Source organism: Sander vitreus, chromosome 1 (genome assembly GCF_031162955.1).
Source record: "Sander vitreus isolate 19-12246 chromosome 1, sanVit1, whole genome shotgun sequence".
NCBI lineage: Eukaryota > Metazoa > Chordata > Actinopteri > Perciformes > Percidae > Sander > Sander vitreus.
Window position 1 is genome coordinate 28,116,964 of NC_135855.1, and position 23,133 is coordinate 28,140,096.

The following is a 23,133-nucleotide window of genomic DNA, read 5'->3' on the forward strand; positions in this document are numbered from 1 at the left end:
TGAAAAAAAGCTTTCATTGCACATTGTTTGTATACAGTGGAGTGTGTCTGTGTCCGCATTGTGCAGATTTATTCGGTTATTCATTTAGCACCAGACTGTACAAAACACCACACTCGCACTGGTCTTCACAACTGCTACAAAGATGTTATAGAGTACAGGCAGCAGAGCATGACTGAGCAGGCCCTGAGAGAGACACACAGACACAGAAAGCAAGAGAGAGAGAGTAGAGGCGTAGAAGGTGGAGACTGACTGAGAGAAAGAAGTAAGTGTGTGAGAACCAGCAGAGATGTTGAAAGACAAAGAGACAGAGAAACAGAGATGGTTTTGTGTTAGTTGGTTTGTGTGGTTAGTTGGTCTTGAGAGCTGTATTAGCTGAGCTAATGATGCATACAGTGCTCTGCTCCCTCCCCTCCAAAAATACCAACTCACACAGCCAAACACATGTGCAACGGCCAGCTCTCACTCACTCAAACAAGCGCACACACACACAGTGATTGCTCAGGGACAAAGTAATAATGAAGTCCGACGGTCAAAAAACAAGTCAGAGGATGAAACAGGTTGGAAACAAATCCAAAGGTTAGTCAAAGTTATTTGAAAGAGGAAACAGTAAAATTATGACCCAAACTGTCCGTTGTAAGAATCCATCACAGTTTACAGAACCACTACCTGGTTTGAATTTGATCTACTGTATATACTGCTTTTTCCAGTTTAACCTCCTAATAAAGGCTTAACTGTTGTCTGACTTTTAATGTTTTTGCCATGTTGACCTTGCTGTAGCAATGATGTCTTGCTTCCAGATCTCAGCCATTACTTAAGTGAGTATAATGTTATAATAACCGATGGCCAAAAGTACAAACAATAAGGCTCAAATTGTAAAAAAGCAGAACTATCCTTTAAAGTGCTCATATTATGCTCATTTTCAGGTTCATAATTGTATTTAGAGGGTATATCAGAATAGGTTTACATAGTTTAATTTTCAAAAAACACCATATTTGTGTTGTACTGCACATTGCTGCAGCTCCTCTTTTCACCCTGTGCGTTGAGCCCTCCATTTTAGCTACAGAGTGAGGCATCGCACTTTTGTTCAATCATTGTTGGAAGTCGCACATGAGCAGTACCTCGGTAAGCACTGCTAGCTAGTCAGAAGGAGAGTATGAGGGTATGCTACGCTAGCAGCTAGGCAAACATTATAATGTGTGTTACAAAGTAAAGGCTGGACTACAATAGAGCTGTTTGGAGCAGTTTGTGAACAGTGTTTTCTGTTGGAGATGGTAAGTCCCTTTGAGGTGGACTTTGGGCTTTTTCACTTTGTAAACCTATAACATGCACAAAAATATATACACAATAAAGGAAGGGGAAAAAGCCAAAAAGCATAATATGAGCACTTTAAAGAATTGGCCAATTTTCCATTCTTCAAGCATTTTGTTCCCCGCATGAAACTGGTATGTTAACTACATTATCCCAGTGAATAAATGAGGATAGAAAAACACTGTATCCTCCACAGTGAGTAACTGAGTACTTCAATCCAGCTAACTTTGGCAGTGTGAGAACACATAGTGTGTGTGTGTGTGTGTGTGTGTGTGTGTGTGTGTGTGTGTGTGTGTGTGTGTGTGTGTGTGTGTGTGTGTATGTGTGTGTGTGTGTGTGTGTGTGAGAGAGTGAGTGAGTGTGAGAGTGAGTGAGTGAGAGAGAGATCAGGGGGAGTTTGCATGCTGCAGCATGAGTGAGCTGTGAAAGTAAAACGGCTGGAAATCCTGTCAAGAGTGTGTCAGTGTATTTGTTTTCCATGTCCAGCTGAGATGACAGGCAGATCCTGAGATGCCATCTGTTTTTAGACAGCAGGTAATAGAATAGTTTTGATGAGCTACTCGACAGGCATATTCATCTTGTGATGAGATGATCTATGTATACATATACAGTGAAACTGATCACAACTTTTAAAGCTATTTATATTTGCACTGTTTTAACAGGTAGATAATCTGGTGGTGTCTTTTCTGATCCTTAAGTCTCATCTTAGACTTACAGCCGGCAAGCTTTCCTCCACAAATACATCTTCACAAATAAAATGACCAGTGACACATGCATTATCTTGCAAGCATAGCAACATTACACAGTCTCATACACATATGTTCTCACTTCAATCTCTCTCTACCTGTGTCTCAATTGTGCACCTTACCTTTTTTGCACTACTCATTTTATTTCACGTTGTTATATGTTTTACGTATATGTTGGCACTGGGAAAGGAGTTGCTTTTAATCTCATTGTACATGTGTATAGTGACAATAAAAGGCATTCTATTCTATTCTACCTTGTATGGGCAGGGAATGTGATGGTGCCTGCAGTTCTCTTCAATCCAGGTCGTCTCCCAAATACTTCGGTAAGTGTGTTCGTACAGGTAGCACCCAATCACAGTCAACAATGGGACCAGGTAGAGCACCGAGAACACTCCCATTCGAATCATGAACTTGACTAGTTTGGTCTGGTTCTCCTTCTCCAGAGGGATTTCCATGCGCACCCGGTTCAGAGCCACAATGCCTACTAACAGGAGAGACACACCCACCTGAAGAGAGAGAGAGAGAGAGAGACGAATGAGAAGTCTTTTAAAATTAATGATTCATTTTTTAAAGAGCTGGATGACAGACAAAATGCTGTCAACCATCCAACCATCCATTTACTAATCTATCCATCTCTCCATAATTCCAGCCAACAACACACTCGTTCGTACACCCATCCATCTATCCTACTCATGAACTCTTTCATCCACCCACCCACTCATTTATCTTCTGACTGTACTCACCGCCACGTTGAGGCAGAGTGGTGCCAGAACAAACCACCTCAGGGCGTCTATGTCATACAGCCCTATGAAACACACTCCACTGATCCCATCTCCTTCAATTTTGTTCAGGGCCAAGAGGGTGACAGTCAGGGCCCCTGGGAGCCCCCAGGCAACAGCATGGAAGAGGAGGGCTTTTTTCTCAATGGCCTCGCTGCCCCATTTAGGCACAGCGGCCAGGAACCAAGTGATTGTCAGTATGACCCACCACACGCTGCCGGCCATGGTGAAGAAATATAGGACCATGAAGAACAGGGTGCATACCTGAGAGAGAGAGAGAGAGAGAGAGAGAGAGAGAGAGAGAATGGGAGCCATAACTTGTGATCAATCATGTAGGAGAAGTCAGCAAATCATTAACTAGAGAATATATGAGTTATTCAGCTGAAAAGCATCTTACTGGAGTAAATATGACCTACATTTTGAGCTGTCACATTAAGAATGGGTCTTAAACATCTGCATCAAATGAATTACGATAAATCATGTGAGAATATCTGGTTTAATTCATAGCATCTAAAAATATAACACTGAGGAAAGTTTTTAGGATGGTGTACATCTTACAAAACATTACCATGAGATGTGTGATGTTGTGGTGATACTAGATGTAAATAAACTAAAACGCTCACCTTGTTGTGTGAGCCCTGTGTTATGGTTGAAGCTCTGAACTGGGCAGGGCTGACTGCATTGCACGCTACCCTGTCCTCCAACAGGAACCCCAGAAAAAAAACCAGTGACACCATGACATAACATACAGCGTAGAAGATTATAGGCCGCTCAGGGTATCGAAACCTAATGGGGTGAAAAAAAAAAAAAAAAAACAGGACAAAATTCACATTTACATAAATTTAATTTAACAAATTTTCATTCCACATAGATTTCTTTGTTTTTTAAAGTGATTTGGTTAAACTTTACTTGAAGGTATCTACATAAGAGTGACATGACACTGTCATGAACGTGTCATAAACATTATAAACAAGTCATAAACGTTTATGACATAAGGCTTCTTTTAGTAATTGTCATTCGGTTTTTGTCATGACAAGTTATGGTTAGGGTTAGGGTTCATGTGTCATGACTGTGTCATGACAGTGTCATGTGTTCATGACAGTGTCATGTCACTCTTATGTAGCTACAGTACCTTCAAGTAAAGTGTTACCAGTGATTCTTGTGCAACCACTTCAATTTGTGCAATCATTTTTATAAGTCATATTTCTGTTTTCTCCTCAATCCTTCTTGATTTTTGTAAGTGATTGTACTCAAAAAGTTGATATAAGATGTCATTCAAACCTGGTAACATCAATGAGGAACGTCAGGAAGGTAAAGAGCGTTGCAGATAGACAGGCAATGGAAACGACTCCTATGAAGTAGCGGATGAAGGTCAGCTCCTGCTGGTTGAAGAACATTGAGGGGCACGGGGCAGAGCAGTCCTTCTTGCCCATGAATGTGTAACCCAGGTCTGGGTCGACTTTGAGCTCTCTGGGGCACCAGAAACCGTAGTCTCTCTGGACAGTCATGGACGACTGGTCAGTGGGGTCAGAGCTTGTTAGAAGGTCCTCTGGACGAGGATAGGGCTCGTCACAATCTGGGAACCTGGAAAAGAATGATTATGTCAGATCAGATCACGCAGCTTATTCTGCTATCAATTTGGCTGAGCATCTTACTGATATGAATGGGGTGGAAATATATCAAAAAGACAACACCAAAAACTACATCATCCAAAATGACCTTAAAGCTGAGTCAACACTTTTTAACAAAAACTGAACATTATAACCTTTACGAAGGTAGGATTTATTGCAGGACTGTTGTATTAGACTGCATTAGTTTCAGCTATGTGTACCTAATGAACTGGCAACCGAGTGTAGAAACATACAAGTAAATGACCTGATAGAAAAGACACATGGCCAAATACCAGGAAGAGCTGAATTGAAATAGAGAGACATGGAAGAAGAGAAAGAGGAAGAAAGTGGGCTGCTGTATGGAGATACAGGAGAGGTGACAGTCAAAGAAAGTGAGATACTGTAAGTGGCAAGGTGCTGTAGTTTAGAGTTAGTTTGGCTTTTGATGTAGGGTTGCAGTTGGCATGAGTTCAAAGAGAAGCTGCAGGCACAGGAACAGTGCAGATTTGAGGTTTATGCAAAACACATATTACAGGCTCAGTCCTGTGCAAATATACAGTATATGTTTAAAAAAAAAATAATTCTCAAACACTCTGTTTGTGATGACACTGTTTATATTTTTAAGTACTTAGTTGATGTTAAATGTAATACACATACACACCTGCTACAATCCATGTCATCTGGCCAGGATACTCCGAAAACCTCCATTAGTTTGTGGCACTCATCCTTGGCCCGCTGGCAGAGAGATCGGCATGGCATGGACACCTGGCCGTACACAGTGCACACCGGAGCATACAGGGCACACAGGAACATCCTCAGGTCAGCACTGCACACTAGGTTCACCATGGGATGAAAAGGCTGTGGAGGAGAGACATTTATTTTGTTTTAAACTTATGTTTGAACCTGCCACAAAGCTTTAAGGCGTAAACTGAAGGCACTGGTTAGTGCAAAATAGTGCATCATAGTCATACAATGGTCTCAAAGCTCTCTTGCAAACACGCACACATCTTTCCAATATTATATCCCAATATCAGTGGGAACCAGCTTGACAAGGTTGTTATTAAATCTGTTATGCGTGTGTGGAAGAAGGTTTAAGTTAACTGCTATCAGTGGCAAATATGAGAAGGCTCATATGTAACCTGAAATAGCCATCAAAGAGGGTGGAGGGAGTGCCAGAAGGAGGACAAATGTGTTCTAACTCCTGCGCTGCAACTTATACTACTCAGTATACCATCAATATTTAGAGGCTCATGAAATATGTATAGCCGCAATCATATTACCAAACACCCCTTTGAAGGTGGGGACAGCAAAGACAGACATCTGAGGGTTGAGCCACAGCCATGTGTCAATACACTTAACAGACAGACAGCAGGGCTATCCACACACAAAATATTATAGATTCTGGTCCCTGTAGTGGTACTTTAAAAATTGAGTCAGGCTTGTGACCTTCAGGTTGCTGATTCAAATCCCCCGAATGATTGAGAAAACACGAGTGATGGAAAAGACAAAAGGCACCCTTTGCATTTCCAACTACTACTGCTAAAATACCCTTGAACACATGCTCTAAGTGGGGTTTCAGTGTGAGCTCTTTTAAAAAAAAAAAAATTCTATATAAAAACACAGAGGCAATGGATCAATTGCCAGGGGTCATTCTAGCAGTGTGGGCAATACTTACACCATTTTTCTGTTAAGGAAGTTTAGCTGGTGGCTACTTGTGCTCATGACAAGAAAATTATTCATCAGTTTGTTCCAAAAAACCTGTTCCATAGAAATTAGATTAGGACTTAAATACTGTCGGGTGGCACGGTGCCTCAGTGGTTAGCATTGCTGCCTCACAGCAAGTAGGCACTACTGAGTACTGGGTTCGATGTCTGGGCAGGGCCTTTCTGTGTGGAGTTTGCATGTTATCCCCATGTTTGTGTGGGTTTCCTCCCACCTGCATACGTACTAGGTAACTCCTGCCATTGCCCATGACGTAGGCACTGGTATTACAACTGGGTTGGCTGCCCATTGCTCCTAATTAGATAGGACAGGCTAAATGCAGAGGACACATTCCCCATAAGTGTAAATGTACTTGGCAAAAAAGGAAATACAATATATATATATATATATATATATATATATATATATATATATATATATATATACACACATATAAATATATATTAAACATTCGTGTGAATTTCTGCTTTTGTGCAATACGCACACTCAATATATTCAACATAGCTTACTGATATGCTCATACATCAGCAACTGCCAGCAACATTGTGTGCACTGTCAGGGTTATGTGTTCAAAGTGACCTGCATCTATTCAGCTATTTAAAAGTTCAATCATCTGGCTGCTCTCAAGTGAAATTTTCAATGCAGCTTTTACAAGAGAAATCAGAGCAGAACCATGGCAGCAATGAATGGAGAGTAGAACAATAAGAAATATGTGTTCCTGTGCGTGTGTATATGAAATATGTGTACACACAAAACAGTGCACTTACATTGATTGCTTGCCACAAAAGCTACGGTATATGCTTAAAGATTGTATGGGTGCACTTGTTCAAATACCCATGCATCAGTGAATGTGTGTGTATTTCATGTCTTGTGAGTATGTTTTGATCGTTCTGAATTGCTGTGTTCTAGATCTGCACATTGGAGAGATGTTCCACCATAGGTGCAGTGGGGCATGAGCTGTGTGACATAGTTTTGAGTATTGCGTGCGCGCACGCGCACACACACACACACACACACACACACACACACACACACACACACACACAACTCTGCTCAATTCAATAATTCATGCATTTTACAACCCATGTGTTTTTTTTTCCTTGTTTGTGAACACGCAAGCTTCAGTGTGGATAGGAAGCACATGAGCATTGATTGTGGACTAAACCTTATTAAGCGTGCCCTGCATTTGAACCACACGGTTCTGAATATATACATACTGTAATTATGTTTAGCTGTTAAATACTGAGTGTGTTAGCATGTTTATTAGTATCCTGGTTTTGACCTTATTCAGGATAGGTTTCTTCCATGGAACATGAGAAACCAGGTTATTCATATCCTTTCAAACATGACTAACAGTATCCAGGTTACTGATAATCCGTGTGCAGTTGTGTCTTGATTTCTCACCATCTCAGTCACTATGTACTTAGTCTATAGCCTTTGCGTTCCACTTCCGGGATTGCTCCGGTGCTGCAGGAAATTCCACTGGATGCATGTATTTTCCGTTTCCTTCCGCTTTCTTTGTGTTGGAATTTTAAATTTGGTGGATTTATGAGGACTATTGTTAACTGCTCCTCAGATCTCTGCGTGGTTAATTGAGACAGCTAGCTAGACTATCTGTCCAACACTATCATTAAAGTCAGTCATAATGTGTTGGCTGCAAAGAGTTTTTTTTTTTTTTTTTTTACATCAATTAGGATCTGAAAGTCTTTACTTGTCCTCAACAAAAACAGATAAGGGCATTGCTCTGAAGAACGGTCTTGCTGTCCTTGTCTGTCCACTTCTCTCACTCATACTTCTGGTACAAGCCTGAGGCATCACTTAGGCCTAACTGAGTGGTAGTTGCTTTATGCATGAGTGTGTCTCACTACCCAACAGAATCAAACATTTCTCCATGTCTCCTCATACTAACTATACAGTGAATATGTGTGTGAGCCCCATTTTGTTTGTCCCCATTCTGCCCATTTCTCCCGTGCACGTGTGGTTATGCATGTGTGCATGAGTGTGTGTCATTGTTCTTGTATTCTGAGTATGTCCCAGTTATCGTGTTTTCCGGTGTGAGTGTGCAATGCTTGTGTGCGTGCACAAGTCAACGCGTGTGTGCCGATATCTGCGTGCAATTATAGTGACAGTCAAGGCAATTGCCCCCCACCTCCCACCACAAAGAGAATATTGATATTAAGTGGTCTAACTGTGCCACCAGAGAAGGGGGGAGTCAATCAGCTTTCCATAGAGCACGACTAGAGTGAATTGTCTGGCACTTTGTAGTCAGTTGTGATGGAACAGAAGAGAAAGGAAAGCCCTGAGGTTGCAGACTGCTACTAACAGATGTAAAGATGTAAAAGAAGGAGATAAGGATGGGGCGAAGAGGGTACAAAAGAAAGATGAAACCTAGTGCATCAAATCTCTCTACCTGCTTGTTTCTCTTTCCTTGCTTCAATGTGTAGTGGACTGAATCAACTTACTAACACAGGAGAGAATTTGCTTGCAGTTATTACAGAAAATAGGTACATACTAGATCTGTGTTGTGGAAGCACATTTTTACCTAAACAAATATAAAACCAACCAACCATGCTCCTACAAGATGAAGCTACAGTATACTGGTACATGAGCTTAGCCATTATGTTTCGACAAATGTAACCTCTTTACTTGTTTATGTGTTGAATACAACTGATTAATGAGATAATAGTTCATTTGAACTTGGCTTGCATAAAGCAAACAAATTTACAAGGCACTGCAATGACTATATACTAAATATGTAATTCACCACAAGCAAAATGTAAATTCTGTACCAGGCACCCAAGCATGGCCCTTCACCTACCATCAATGAGTGAGTGAGTGAGTGAGTGAGTGAGTGAGTGAATGAGTGAGAGAGTGAGTGACCACAATTTAGGATAGAACAGAGCTGCAGTCTGCAGCTGTGTGGTACAATAGCAAACTGTTTGTAATTTGTCATTGACGGTTGTGTATCCTTCTATTACTAGGGCTCTCTACAAATTCCTTAAATAATTGATGTATGTGTATTTTACTTTAATTTTACATCCCTACACATTAAAAAGTGTACAGCTACAAAAGGACTCACTAAAGATTACAGTAAACAAGGTCCTCTCATTGTTCAGTTCAGTTCAGTTCAGTTTATTCTTTGTCCCAGAAGGGCAATTTGTATGCAGCAGGAAGACATCACATGGAAATATACAACACAAACCACACAACAATGAACTTACTAAAAACAGCAATAAATACAGCAATAAAAAACAGTGGCTTCAGCCTGAGTTAAGAATGAATAGTAGAGTTATGTTGGGGACACAATCAAAGTAATAATCAATAATGATAATGAAATAAAAAAAGGAAATACAGGGGTGATTAAGATAAGCAAGAGCTATCACCTCCTTTTAGCTAAGTTGAGTGCCTGAATGGAACGAGGAATAAAAGAGTTTTTGTATCTCTGTTTAAGAGCCAAGGGAGTGCTAAAACGTAAACCAGATGGTAATAACATGTATTCTCCGTACAGAGGGTGAGTGGTGTCCTTGCTGTAAGGCTACTGAACTTCACACCCACTATCTTGCTAGAGCTGACATTTTGGAAGTTACTGAACATCAATAGCTGATCACTTTTCTATGGCTACTCTTTCCTACTGACAATCCCCTATAAAGGATTATATTAATAGTTAATTTCCACAATCCATATCCCATGACATGTAATTTTCACTTTTTTACACAATAATAAAACATTTGGGAATTATACACTGATAAGTGGTAAGACAAGATGGTAAGTTGTTTTGTTCCATTTTCAAGTGTCTTTATTGTATGTTTTGCAACTTAAGACTTTAATAAACAGTCAACAGTTCTTCCCACAAAATACATTGAAGGCAGAGACAACACCCTAACAGTCTAATATACTCTCTCTCTCTCTCTGAGTTAAGAAGATGGTGGGGTTGCGTTCTACTATCTACTATCAAAGGTCATCATGCAAACCACGTTACCAAAACGCCAACGCTCCAACTTGACATACCCCCTACATAGCTTAAATGGTATGAATGGCGGCTTGACCTCAGCCATTTGGCAACTATATTTGTGAGAACCATTTCAGAGGAACATTTTAATGTTCATGACTGCATCCTTCATAAGTGCTCTTATTGCAGCATGAGCGCTGTTGATTCTACTGCTGTGTTGGTCCCAAAGTAGGGCTGGGCGATATGGCCAAAATCTTCTATCCCGATATAGGTCATTTCATGTCTTGATAATGATATATCATGACATATATACGCTCCTGTGTCAATTAAATACTTGACATATAAAAATGACTGAATATTTTCATATACTATTAAGAACTTAAAAATTAGCATGAATATAACGTGCAAGGTTGTAATGCAGTCCGGCTGCTGGTTTTATAGAGATTTCTATATCGTTTTTACAATGTAAAAAAATATCAGATTGCTCAAACCAGACATATGCCACTAATAGGCTATATAACAAAAATACTGGTAGGTTAACAAACAATGCAGAATGAAAATCTAATTCAAAATCAAATAAAAGATGCATTTGTGTATGTGAGTGTGTGATTTGGACAGGCAATTGTGAGCACTCGGAATGAGAAGCCGGGTGGGTTCTTTGACAAAGAAAAAAAAGCCCCCAACTGGTCCACCTCTTGTTCAATAGAGGGATTAAGTTTCTTTCTCTTTACTCCCTCTCTCCAAAGAAACCCAGGGGGAGGGAGAGAGACAGAGATAGAAGGAGAAAACAAAACTTCCAAGTAAAAAAAACAAAAGAGAAAAATGGAAAGAAAGATGGACAGAAAGAAAGTCTTATGATTAACAGCACATAATGCAAGCAATTAGGCTTTTGGCAAACAAAAGATGGATACTAATAACTGCTGTAAAGTTCATAGCAAAAAGGAAAAGGGGGTGTTGCTTGTGAAAACTTTTTGCACGCTTTTCTGGTTGAATGAGAGAGTGTCCTGTTCATTGGGTGTGTTGGGGATAGAAAACATATAAATGGCAACAATACGACAGAGCACTGTTGCACATTACATAAAAAGTTGTCAGCTAGCCTGTTAGCCTGAAATATGCTAGAGCTGACATTTTGGAAGTTACTGAACATCAATAGCTGGTCACTTTTCTATGGCTACTCTTTCCTACTGACAATCCCCTATAAAGGATTACATTAATAGTTAATCTCTACAATCCACATCCCATGACATGTAATTTTCACTTTTTTACACAATAATAAAACATTTGGGAATTATACACGGATAAGTGGTAAGACAAGATGGTAAGTCTGTTTTGTTCCATTTTCAAGTGTCTTTATTGTATGTTTTGCAACTTAAGACTTTAATAAACAGTCAACAGTTCTGCCCACAAAATACTTTGAAGGCAGAGACAACACCCTAACAGTCTAATATACTCTCTCTCTCTGAGTTAAGAAGATGGTGGGGTTGCGTTGATCTGCATTCAGATCCAAAACAGGAAATGGGTTTTTGGGCATGTGTATATCTTTGAGAAGACTGTTTAGTCAGTGTGTGTGCGTGCGTGCGTGCGTGCGTGTGTGTGTGTGCGTGTGTCTGTCTGTGAGAGTGTGTTGTTTTGTGCTGAGAGCGGTTGTAGAAAATCCAGTTAGCCAACTCTGCAGAATCTCATACACATTTCTAAGCGTATTAGGAGGAGGGAGAGAAGGGATGGAGGAAAGGAGGAGAAAAACTGGAGCGGCACAGAGAAAAGAGTGGTGGTTTTCTGGTGAATTAGGGAGTCAAATGGATTGGAAGGAGTGTTTGGAGTGTGAGAACCTGAGACAGGCACACATACACACTTCCTGAAACTGTCACCAGCGTTGTGTTGTGGTCAGATCAAGGTGACAGGCTGTTGGGTCTAAGCCTCCAAAGAAACAGCTCCTGAACTGGCAGCAATTCCACTTCAAAAACGTTTTTGACCAAAGTTCTCCAACTCAGTGTTCTGGTATTCAACATAGCAAAAATATGAAATGTGCAATCTCTTCTCTGGTTCTGGATTTCCACATGTAGCGATGCTGTCTTTTGCCTTTTCTTATCAGGGATTTTCATGGACTTTATGTTGTTGTTTGAGATGTTGTTAAGTGCTCTTTAGAGTGCTTTCCGCCCTCAATCATGATGCAGAAAACCACTCAAATTGCAAATCAGATCATCTAAACTCTATAAAACCCAATGAAAAGGGCTTTTAAAATTCAGGAACATGTTTAGTCTAGTAGAAAACTGGTGGCATGCATGTTTAGCTAATAATTGTTTTTATGGAACATTTATGTGCACTGACTCTTGTGTATCAAGTAACAAATCGGTAACCTCAATCCCTCGAACCTGCACATTAAAAGGAATAAAATGTTGATCTTTTAATGCACTGGTACATGCAATGTACCATTTCGTGCACCTTTTTCTGACAGATGAGTTCACGTTCCATATGGACACATCACCCTCACACGCTCCCTAGCTCTTTTTCTTCCTCTCGTGCCATCTCTTTCTCACACAGTAACTCGCCCTCAAATCAGTCGGTCAGGCCCTGCAGCACAAATGCTGTCAGACCACATCAGCTCTACCTCCATTAGCGGGCTACAATATAACATCCCTGCAACATTCCCTTTCCACTAGCTATTACAACTAAACCCTACATTTCTCTCTGAATTTCTGCAGAAACTATAATATTCCCTTATGCTTCCGTCTCTCTACTGCAACTCGATCCCTTTATTTTTTCTCCTGGCACTCAAACACTCAAATTAACTGCATCCTCCTTCGTTGCATCCATACATTAGAGACAAATACATTCGCTCTCTCCCTCTACAGCGTAGAATGCGTCGTTTCAGTTCATAATCACGTAGCAATTACATGATCCCTCCATCTCCCTCTTCTTGCACCAGCTCAGCTCCTATTTTCAATTTTATTCTCTAAGCTTGGTATTGTTTTCTTGCTACTGCTCTCTCTTCTCCACTTTTACTTGCAAGATTTGATCTCAAGCAACATTCTACATTCACACTCAGTAATGCACACATGATAAATGTGTTCATAGACAAATTCACACAAGACACACACACACACTTTCTCTGGCTATGTGCCTGCCTCTTCACTCCTCTCACAGGCTCGTGAGACAGACAGGCGTTGCCCATGAATAGATGAACTGAACAGACCGCGATGCTCTCCTCCCTAATCTCTGAAAGGACAGTTAAGAAAGGGGCACCCTTCTCTCACACTCTCTCCCTCTTTCATTCATTTGTTCGTTTATTCGTGTCCATCCATCGCTCGGGAGGACCGGACAAAGCCGTTAATGGCATTCCCCTTCACGTTCACTTCCCCTCCTCTTCTTTCTCCTGTATTCATCTCTTATTTTCCTTGCCTCCCATTTACTCCTGGCAATTACGCTGACATGCACTTGTCCTCCTCCTCCACTTTCTCTTCCAACATCAGCATTCATTGACTACCCCTACTTTTATCCTGTCATTTTATAGTTTGACAGAAACTATTCAGCAACACCATAAACACATCTCTCCTCTGTTCTCTTCTTCATGTCTTGACCCAAGGCACCTTTTTTTCCTCCATTGTCATCATCCTCATCATTGGTTTCTTTTCAGTGACCCAACTTCTATCTTATCTCGTCATCATGCTTCTAAATTTTCTAAGAAATCGTAGTACAACCTCTCATGCATTTTTGCAATTTACCTTTGTTGTCCCATTATTTTTTGTTTTCCAAAACTCTCAAACCTGTCTCCAGACTTGTTGCTTCAGCCGTCATCTCTTTTGTCAAGAACATACAAACAGCCATGATCTTCTGTATTTCTAGCCTAACGGAGCCAGATCTTACAAGCTCAGTTTCCCCCCAGGATATTTGAGTCTAGAAATACTCACTAAGAAATGTTTAGACCTGGTAAAATATTTATCATCCCAGTATTTAGATAGGGCCACTGCTTCTCTAAACTCTTGAAACTCGTTAACAACTAAATCTCAGTTTTATAGATACAAAATAAGGTCAGATTCTCGCTTGGTTAGCTTGGTTCCATGTGGAAAAAGTAATTAACTGCTCCTAGCAACTACTACTACAGCTTCCGTGTTAAAACAAAAACACCCTCCATTCCCTAACAAGAAATCAGCTAACATGAACACAATGTCAGGTTGAATGAATGAAGACAGACAAAATGGCAACTCGGTCTGAAGCTCCGTTTAGAAGAAGGGTAGTCTAAAGAGTTGTGTATTACATCCAATCAGGAGTAGAAAAGGTTAATGTTATTATGTTAAGAAGAGAACTATCAATCATCTTCGATACAGGTTGAAATTAGTTGAAATGATATTTTTGTGATGATGAGATGTCTTTCTTTGCCAGACAACAATGAACAAAGCAAAAATTGTGGGTTGACTTTTCTAGGCTGCTGTACGTCTCCACTCCATGTTAGCAACAATGGAAGCCTGTCTTTTCATTGACGTGGGTGGAGACATTATCTCCTTCAAATACACCATATCTGTCCATAATTACACGGGTTTGACTGCAAATATCACAGATTTTGAAGACTTTCTATTACTCTTTTTTTTTATCTTTCAAGACAAATAACACTTGAGAGCAATGTGTATTTTTTTTCAAACAATTACTTAGCTACCAGTATGAGTGTCCTATTTCCTTTCTTTGTCTTTTATTAGCAGTCTTTTCCCTCCTCCTCCTCTCCATGGTTTAGTCCAGAACATGCACACATCATCCAATTTCTCTCTCCTCCCCTGCCTGTCTGTCTCCCTCCATTCCTCCCCTTCCTTCCCTGCCTATTTAACTGCCATGGCAACAGGTGATGTGGTGGCTCTCACAGGATAACAGAGCAATACACGTGTGTGTTAGCACACACGCACACACACATTGTGGTAGGACTCCTTTAATGGGTGAAACCATCCAAAAAGTATAGCACAATGAGTGACAGAGGAAGTGTGAAAGTTAGAGTAAAAGAAACTGAGAGGCGTAGAACGGGTCAAATGAAATGATAGAGATGTAGATCAGGAGCCAAGAGTGTGACAATTATGGCGCTGAATCAGACAGCACCCACACACACGTCCTCACACCAAGCTGCCTATCCATCTGCTTAGCACTTAGACGAAAACCTGTTATTTCCAGCATTTGAGGAATTAAGAATTAGAATGATATACTATAACTAGTGCTGTCAAATGATTAAAATATTTAATCGCGAGTAATCGCATTAATGTCATAGTTAACTTGCAATTAATCGCACATTTTTATCTATTCTAAATGTCCCTAGATTTCTTTTTGTCCAATTATTTTTTTATCATTTTAATGCTCTTATCAACATGGAAAGGTGGATCGGCTTGCTTTGTGCTTTTGTCGCCTGGCTTTGACGAGGGGGCGGAGAATTTGCATCAGCTGTGTGCTTGGCCATCAAGTGGTATTTCAGACTGGACGTGCTGCGATGATAGCTCAGTTCACAACGACAAAACACACAGATCACTTTGGTCTTGTCAATGGAACCATTTGGCAACTTTTTAAAAGTAAACTTTCCATTCAGAATCTTACTGGCATCCATTTCGGTGTCTTGCGCTCGCCATCCACTCAAAACGTAACGGTAGCCTACTACTCTTTGGCCAGCTCGCAAGCCCAAACAAGTGTGTGCGGTTACTAGTTGTTGCAACAGCATGTGAAAAAAACTACAAAAGTTTGCTATGCCAAAAAGAACGTTAATCTTGCGATAAAAACATTAACGCCGTTAAAATGGGTTTGCGTTAACACCGTTAACGCGTTTATCTGACAGCCCTAACTATAACATATATTGCTTCTTTGCCCAATGTGTTTATTCAACCTCTTTCATCTGTTAATTAAATAAATATCACAAAAATCACAATAATAATGGTGATATAAAAGGCACAGCCATGAGTCTGTGTAGTATACATTCAAGGTGAAATGTGCATCACTAATAGATTCTGGAAGTTGTAGAGGAGGCTGACTTGGACTAATTGGATGAGTCACAGAGTGAGTGGGATGCTCGGGTTGGGCTAATGTTGGGAGGACTAGATGGGAAAGGGATGTACACAAGCAGAAGTGCAAATCATGCAGTTGAGCAACTCACCGCCTCGTAACCAGTGAACATTTCTACTTGTTTGTTTTCTACATTTCTAATTTTTTTAATTCTAATTGCTAAAAACATGCAGAAAATTACTCGCAGATCATGCAGGATGACAGTTGTTGTCAGAGACAGCATTATATTATAAGCAACAAATAAAAAGGAAACAGGTCTGCAACAGTCTCAATATTGACTGTTGGCGAAGATTTGAACGGATTAAAAATCCATGTGTGCTATTTTGGGAGAGTTGAGAGTTGCATGTCTTGATAAGGGAACAATTAGTAGAACTAGAGCTCTTAATGCTGATGCTGGTCCTGACCTGCAGTATGCTGAAAATGTATGAGCTGCCTTGTGTTGAGTGGCTTTGCGTGAGAAGGGGATCAATGATGTGTGTGTGTGTGTGTGTGTGTGTTAGTGTTAAGTTGGGCTTAACAATGAGGGTTAAACATCTCTCCCCAGACATACACACATAGACACAGTTCCCAGGCTGGGTCATGGGTTTCGATTAAGACCATAAGACATGGATAACCTATATTTTTGTGTTTTATCAGAGTTGAACACCACACCATATAGAATGGACTACACTATACGTCACACAGACGTAGCGAGGGGTCCATGGAGGGATACAACACAGAACAGATAAATAAACATAAAAAGAAAGCGGAGAGAAAGATGGAACTCTTTGGTACTGAAACGATTAGTCGATTAAGGGATTAGTCAAAGCAATTTACATAAAGAAACATATTGACAATAATTCAAACAATAATTCCAGACGGCAACATTAAATATCATACGTCTTTGATGTCCGTATTCCACACTGTCACTATCTAATAAAAGGCCTAACTCCAAAAAGATAATGCAGGAAATATAAACCATTTAATTCATTTATCCTATATATTATTAACTGGGGAAATAATGGACAAGTTGGTAAATAACAAAAAATAATTGTTAATTTTGGTTGACAAAACAAGTTGAAATGGAAATGGTAAAGGATAGAGTTACATCTAGGGCTGCAACTAACGATTATTTTCATTGTCGATTAATCTATTATTTTCTCAATTAATCAATTAGTTATTTGGTGTGTAAAATGTCAGAAAGTACAAGAAGACATCCTCAAATGTCTTGTTTTATCCACAACTCAAAGATATTAAGTGGCATAGAGCAGTAAAGAAACTATAAAATATTCACATTTAAAAAGCTGGAATCAGAGAATTTTGACAATTTTTTCTTAAAAGATTACACAAAACTGATTAATCGATTATGAAAAGAGTTGGCAATTAATTTAACAATTGACAATTAATTGATTAATCAATTCATCTTTGCAGCTCTAGTTACATCTGAAGCATGCTGGTATTGCCCCAGCAGTCTAAAAAGGATGTTATTGGGTTGGGGAAATCAAGCCGCATACACCAGTGCTTCATATGTTCATGAAAACCTGTGGTATTATATTTACAGTGGGCTACATAGCAGTATTTAAGCAATCTAAAATCTCTCCAGTCTTTCTTAAATCTCTCTTGACTTGGCATTGTTGGACTGGATAAGCAGCAGCGGCAGCTATGCTGATGGGAACATTCTGCCAAAAAACAGCACCAGGCAGTGCCTTTGTTCTATGCATAAATAAATGATTACTTAATTTAGGCCGGCAGCTTCTATAGACTCTGTTGGAATAAGCTGGATAATCAAGATTCCACTTGAAATAAAGAGGAACTTTTAAGGACCTGTCTGTCTCTGCTGGAGTGAATAGGGTTATTAGCCTCTTCAGATGCACCAAACACACACACAAATACACACATATTAAACATAGCACAAACACAACTAACCCATCACACTCACAAAAACACACGTCAATAAAACCTCAGTCTCACTTTCGTATTCACACACTCAAAGAAAAAAACAACAGACCAGGCTTAAGCACCACAAGCTTCGAACTCCCCAGATTTGGCACACACAAACTCTCTCTCTGTTGTGGGGACCTGGTGGCCCCAGGGTGGCCCTACTTGAACAGAGCAGTCTTATTTTGAAGGACAGGACCCCATACTGAGAGAAACACAAACACCGGAGACAGTAGGTTCTAAAGGCTTTACACAACCTGTCACTCTGTCAGTATTTCCCTGTGCTTAGTCCGACATTCTGTTTCTGGTCAATTGCCCCATTTTCTTGTTGTCACTTCCTCCCCTATGTATGATATGTATGTATTAGTATGATAAACGTAAAACATGAGCTCACATCTTTCCATAAAAGAAGCACAGAAAATGGGTATTTTTATGCTATTGTTGGCAAGTATATTACTAATAGTAAATTAAAAAATCTACTTCAACCAGTAGTCCTTTCTGGAGTAGGCGGAGTTATAAAACATGGGTGGTCTTGTGGGATAAGAAAAGCTCTTAAGTCTTTTCACAGTGATTAAGTATGTAACTACCTGCCTGTCAGTTCATCATATTCCATGTTTTGTGAACTGGGGGCCCACAACAGGCCACATGAATGCAGTAATGTGTCTTAATAATACCATAACCCAATATGAGAAAATAAATTATAAATAATATTATGATGTATAATATATGATGTTAATATATTATCTTCGAATGCACTTATGCAAGTATTGAGGTTACTGCCAGCTTTCTGCGTCCTTGCTTCAGAGCAGAGAAAGGACCGCAATTTTACTTCATGTCTCATTCACCGGTAAGCAAACACCTAGGCAGGGTGTAAAGTCCATTTCAAACAATATATTAAAAAGTGTATATTGGAAAAAGTTACCAACTCTGCCTTTAAGAGAAACACAGTGAATATAGATTTCTGTTGGACAAGCCGTGTTTCTTGGACATGTATATATTCTTGGCCTGAGTTAGTGACAGCAGTGTGGTAGAATGAAAGAAAACATGTAGTGGTGCATCCTTGTAATTAAAAAGTAAAACTGACACTAAAATGAATGAAGTCTAAATAAGATGGTTACCATAGCTGAACAGCAGACCGTAAATCTAAGACGCATACACAAACTTTACACACACTAAGAAATATCTAGTCAGTCTGAATGCTGCATTAGCTAAAGAAAGAAAACAAATCTGCAGCGCCTTATATCATTAATACACTTAAGACTGTCAGCATTGCTTTAAAAACGTGGGATTCAGTAGGAAAGAAATGTGATTTCCCATCAGCTGCATGCAAAGGTGGGTTTCATAGCAATCACGTTATAACCAAAATTCCTTGCCAAAACTTGATTTCTCCCAATAAGCTGGTCGTGTAGTGGGAATGTAAACGTAGTGACTGACAGATCTAGATCCCTTCATTCAGGGCTAGGGTTGCAGTCTATTTGCTTTATAAACAGTGTGCTCTATTGTAGCCCAAATGAGCCTTTCTCTAACTGACCGTTGACCAGGGGCTCTCTAATCTCTTTCACTCCAGGATCCAAATGACAAAAGATTGTGCTGAAATTGTCCGGACGAACTCAATGAGGTATATTGTCAGAATAGAATACCAGTCTGCTGTGTAGTTTTATTAACCAGTACAAACCAGTGTCAATAATTACCACAGACATTAGCTTCATTAACTGCAGAGCTCCTGTTTTTTAATATTTGAAATTTTGAATATTTTAGAGAATGGGAATCATTCTAAACAACAAATGGGCAAATTAAAACATTTAGGGATTTGATATTTGCAAGAACATAAAACCAAGTCTCTCTCAGGTTTCGTTATTTTTGCCCTATTTATTTGAATGAATAAAATGAATTAAACCTACTTTAGTGAGGAGAAATAATTTGGATATAGCAGATGTTAATGGCTGAGAATGCCCTCTATCTCACCTAAATTACACCAAAATAAAACTGAAGTGCAGAAAGCCAAATATCTATCCATTAACTCAAGGGGAAACTCCCAGGCCAAGCAGACATCTGGGCTCTGGAGGCCTCAGGCAAGGCAACTCTTGCATGATGCGTGCCTATTTATTTATTTATTTATTTAACAAAGGATAATAATAGGCATAATGAGCTGTTCTCTGTTTCATAACTGTCTTGAGTTTTGTTGGCACAGTGCACCCATAAAAACACCCCCACTTTTTCCATCTCTCTTTGTTTGTAACTGCACTAGGACTTCTACACACAAATAGGCTTACATTTTTAAAATTGATTTGTCATTAATAATGAATTAATCACTAACAGCTTATATGTCAAGCATGTTTCTTCAAAATGTGCTGACATACAGTGTGTTATAAAGCATCAGGCCATATGTCATTCTAATATATAATGTCACAACCTATAGCACATCCTCTGGGAACTGTAACATGCATTGACAGATGGACAGTACAGGCCCTTCTCCTACACACCTACATTTTTTGGCATTTCTGCCTTTATTGGATAGGAAAGCTGAGCTATGAAAGGGGAGAGAGAGGGGGGGGGAAGACATGCAAGAAAACCTTCACAGGTCGGACTCAAACCCTGGACCTTCTGCATCAAGGAATAAACCTCTGCTTGTGTGCGCCCGTTCTACCAACTGAGCTAACCGGCCACGCACATAAATTATTTTAATAGTCATACAATCTCCCATTCTAATTTACTCTCCCTTCTCTTCCACCTCTTATGTTTCAGTCTCTCTCACCCTCTTCCCTCACGTTTAATTGACTATTGTGGCAGATGGGGTGGCGGTTGGTCTGTGGGAATCAATGTCTTCATTGTGGGACTGAGAGAGAGATTAGCAGGTAGTTAGCACTAGTGGGAGATGACAGCTGGCACCGTTAACCTCCCTTGTCACTCACTCACACACACACACAAACACACACACACATACACACACAGGAAGTACTTGTGTACAGTTAACCCTTAGCTAGGCTCAGCAATTACACACAAGAAAAATACTGTTCTGTACCTTGAGCCTGTCACTCAACCACTGAATAAATGAGGCCTAGTATGTTAATCGTGCACGCACACTCTGGGATAATCCACTTTTGGCTTAGCTTGACATCTAAGGAATAAGAAGAAAAGGCAGTATTTCCAATGTCAGCCAAAACTGAGGACTCACGAGGGCACATCTCTACACTATTCAAAATAGAGCAGGGTGTAAAGCTTGAGCTTGAATGTCTCAATGTATGACTTGAAGACAACTCACAACAAAAATAAAATCAACATAACAGCTCACTTGTATTTGCAAGAAACGAAAGCTTTGCAACTGAGGCAGAGCAAATATTCATCATGGGATATCTGACCCAAAAAGTGACCACAACAGCTGCAGACAATGGCTCCAGTTTCGTTAAGGCATCTGAAATACGCCAGCATTGCCAGCAGTTGTTTCCAACCAGAAACCAGAACTGGCTTCATCAGGCTGATACAAGGATTTAAGCTATAATGTTGTTCGATATTGTCATAGACCAAAATGGTTCCTCATGACCGTTCAAACAAACGTCACCCGTTTTCTCTTCACATCTATTAGTATTTTACCAAGACTCATCATCTCCTGCTAAACACATTAGAGCAGAGAAAGCTAAAAACGGGTGGAATTTGCTGACAGAAAACATCCAGGTGTTAGCCCAGCTGAGCAGCTGTACAGTACACCTGTGGACCACAGCTCCTATTTTGTGAAAGTTCAAATGATACTGCTATAACAATACAAGGCACAATAATTGAATCAGCCCAGTGAAGGTTTTCTTAAAACAGAAAAACAATCATGGCTGTAAGATATATGGACTTGTGGGAATCTGTAGAATTAAGTCAAAATTCATGTAAAATCATTTGAATTTCACATTTCCGGTTGATTTTTTTTTTTAGTACAACTTGCAAACTTCATATGATTTCCCAATGACAATGCCTGTGACTGTTTATTTAGTCTTGCATTGCCAGACCTATCTCCACAGTTCTATGTCAGTGATGGATTATGGTCTGGTTACACTGACTATCTATTCTGAGATAGGGGGGAAAACGCTCTGGCTTGTTTGTATTTCTTTAAACCAGGGATCTTCAACAGGGGGTCCGGGACCCCTAGGGGGTCCTCATGGTCAATGCAGAGGGGCCTCCAAATTAGTCTTAATTTTTTAATTTTTTCAAAAATTAAAAAGTCTTAACATGAATCTAACATATTATTAGCAAATATAAATCCCCACTGATGATAGGCATACTGGCCTATAGGTAAGGTAGTCTCTAAGGCCATCCACATATATGTTTTAACATTAAAACATGATTTATAAAAGCATGCCAACAATTATTAGGCTATTTTAATAGCTTAGTATTCTGTGAAAAAAAGGTATGTATCAAGGTTTTAGGCCACCCTACACGTTATTATAGGCCCACTTAAATATGCAACTTCATTTTATACAAATATGTAGTAGGGGGACCCTGCTCCATCTCTCTTTCAGTTAAGGGGTCCTTGGCTTAAAAAATGTTGAGGACCCCTGCTTTAAACCAATCACAACCGTCCTGGGCGGCACTAGGCCCCGATAGTGGGGATAGCGAGAGGGGAGGGACATCATTACGTGAGAGAAGCGCCGGATGTCAGGCTTTTCCGAGCAACGTACATCCGTTGAGCCAGACTACTGTTAATTCAACAGGAATGTTAGCTTTCTGTCAAGGTAAAGAATGTAAAAGCCAAAACCAATTATCATTAAATCTAAAAAATACTAGAATAACTTAGTTGTGGTTGTCTAAGTGAAACAAAATGTGGACTCCTTATAAAAACTAATATTTCAAGCCATTACAGATTCACACTCTCTTAACTGCACATAAGCCCATGCACATACATGTATAGATCTGTCAACACACACACACACACACACACACACACACACACACACACACACACACACGTTGGTATTATGCAGCCACTGTCCCGTCCCGTGAGAGATATTATTAAATTTCCTCCAGGGTTCCCACCAGGACTACCATGCATGGTCAAAGAAGACCAGAGCAGGACAACTAAAAGGGCTCGTGTTGCT

At 39.9% G+C, this 23,133-nt stretch overlaps 1 protein-coding gene across 2 annotated transcripts in view; it reads right to left on the minus strand.

The window, feature by feature from the left end:
• Window positions 1–23,133, minus strand: part of LOC144518671 (frizzled-3-like) — a 36,420-nt gene that overhangs the window by 8,868 nt on the left and 4,419 nt on the right. For both annotated transcript variants that reach the window (XM_078251517.1, XM_078251508.1), the window contains exons 3-7: window positions 5,105–5,301; window positions 4,115–4,417; window positions 3,457–3,619; window positions 2,798–3,097; window positions 2,309–2,560 (exon numbers count right to left, since the gene is read on the minus strand). In XM_078251517.1, coding sequence (XP_078107643.1) covers window positions 2,309–2,560; window positions 2,798–3,097; window positions 3,457–3,619; window positions 4,115–4,417; window positions 5,105–5,301 — 1,215 coding nt within the window. The remainder of the gene's footprint in view (window positions 1–2,308; window positions 2,561–2,797; window positions 3,098–3,456; window positions 3,620–4,114; window positions 4,418–5,104; window positions 5,302–23,133) is intronic.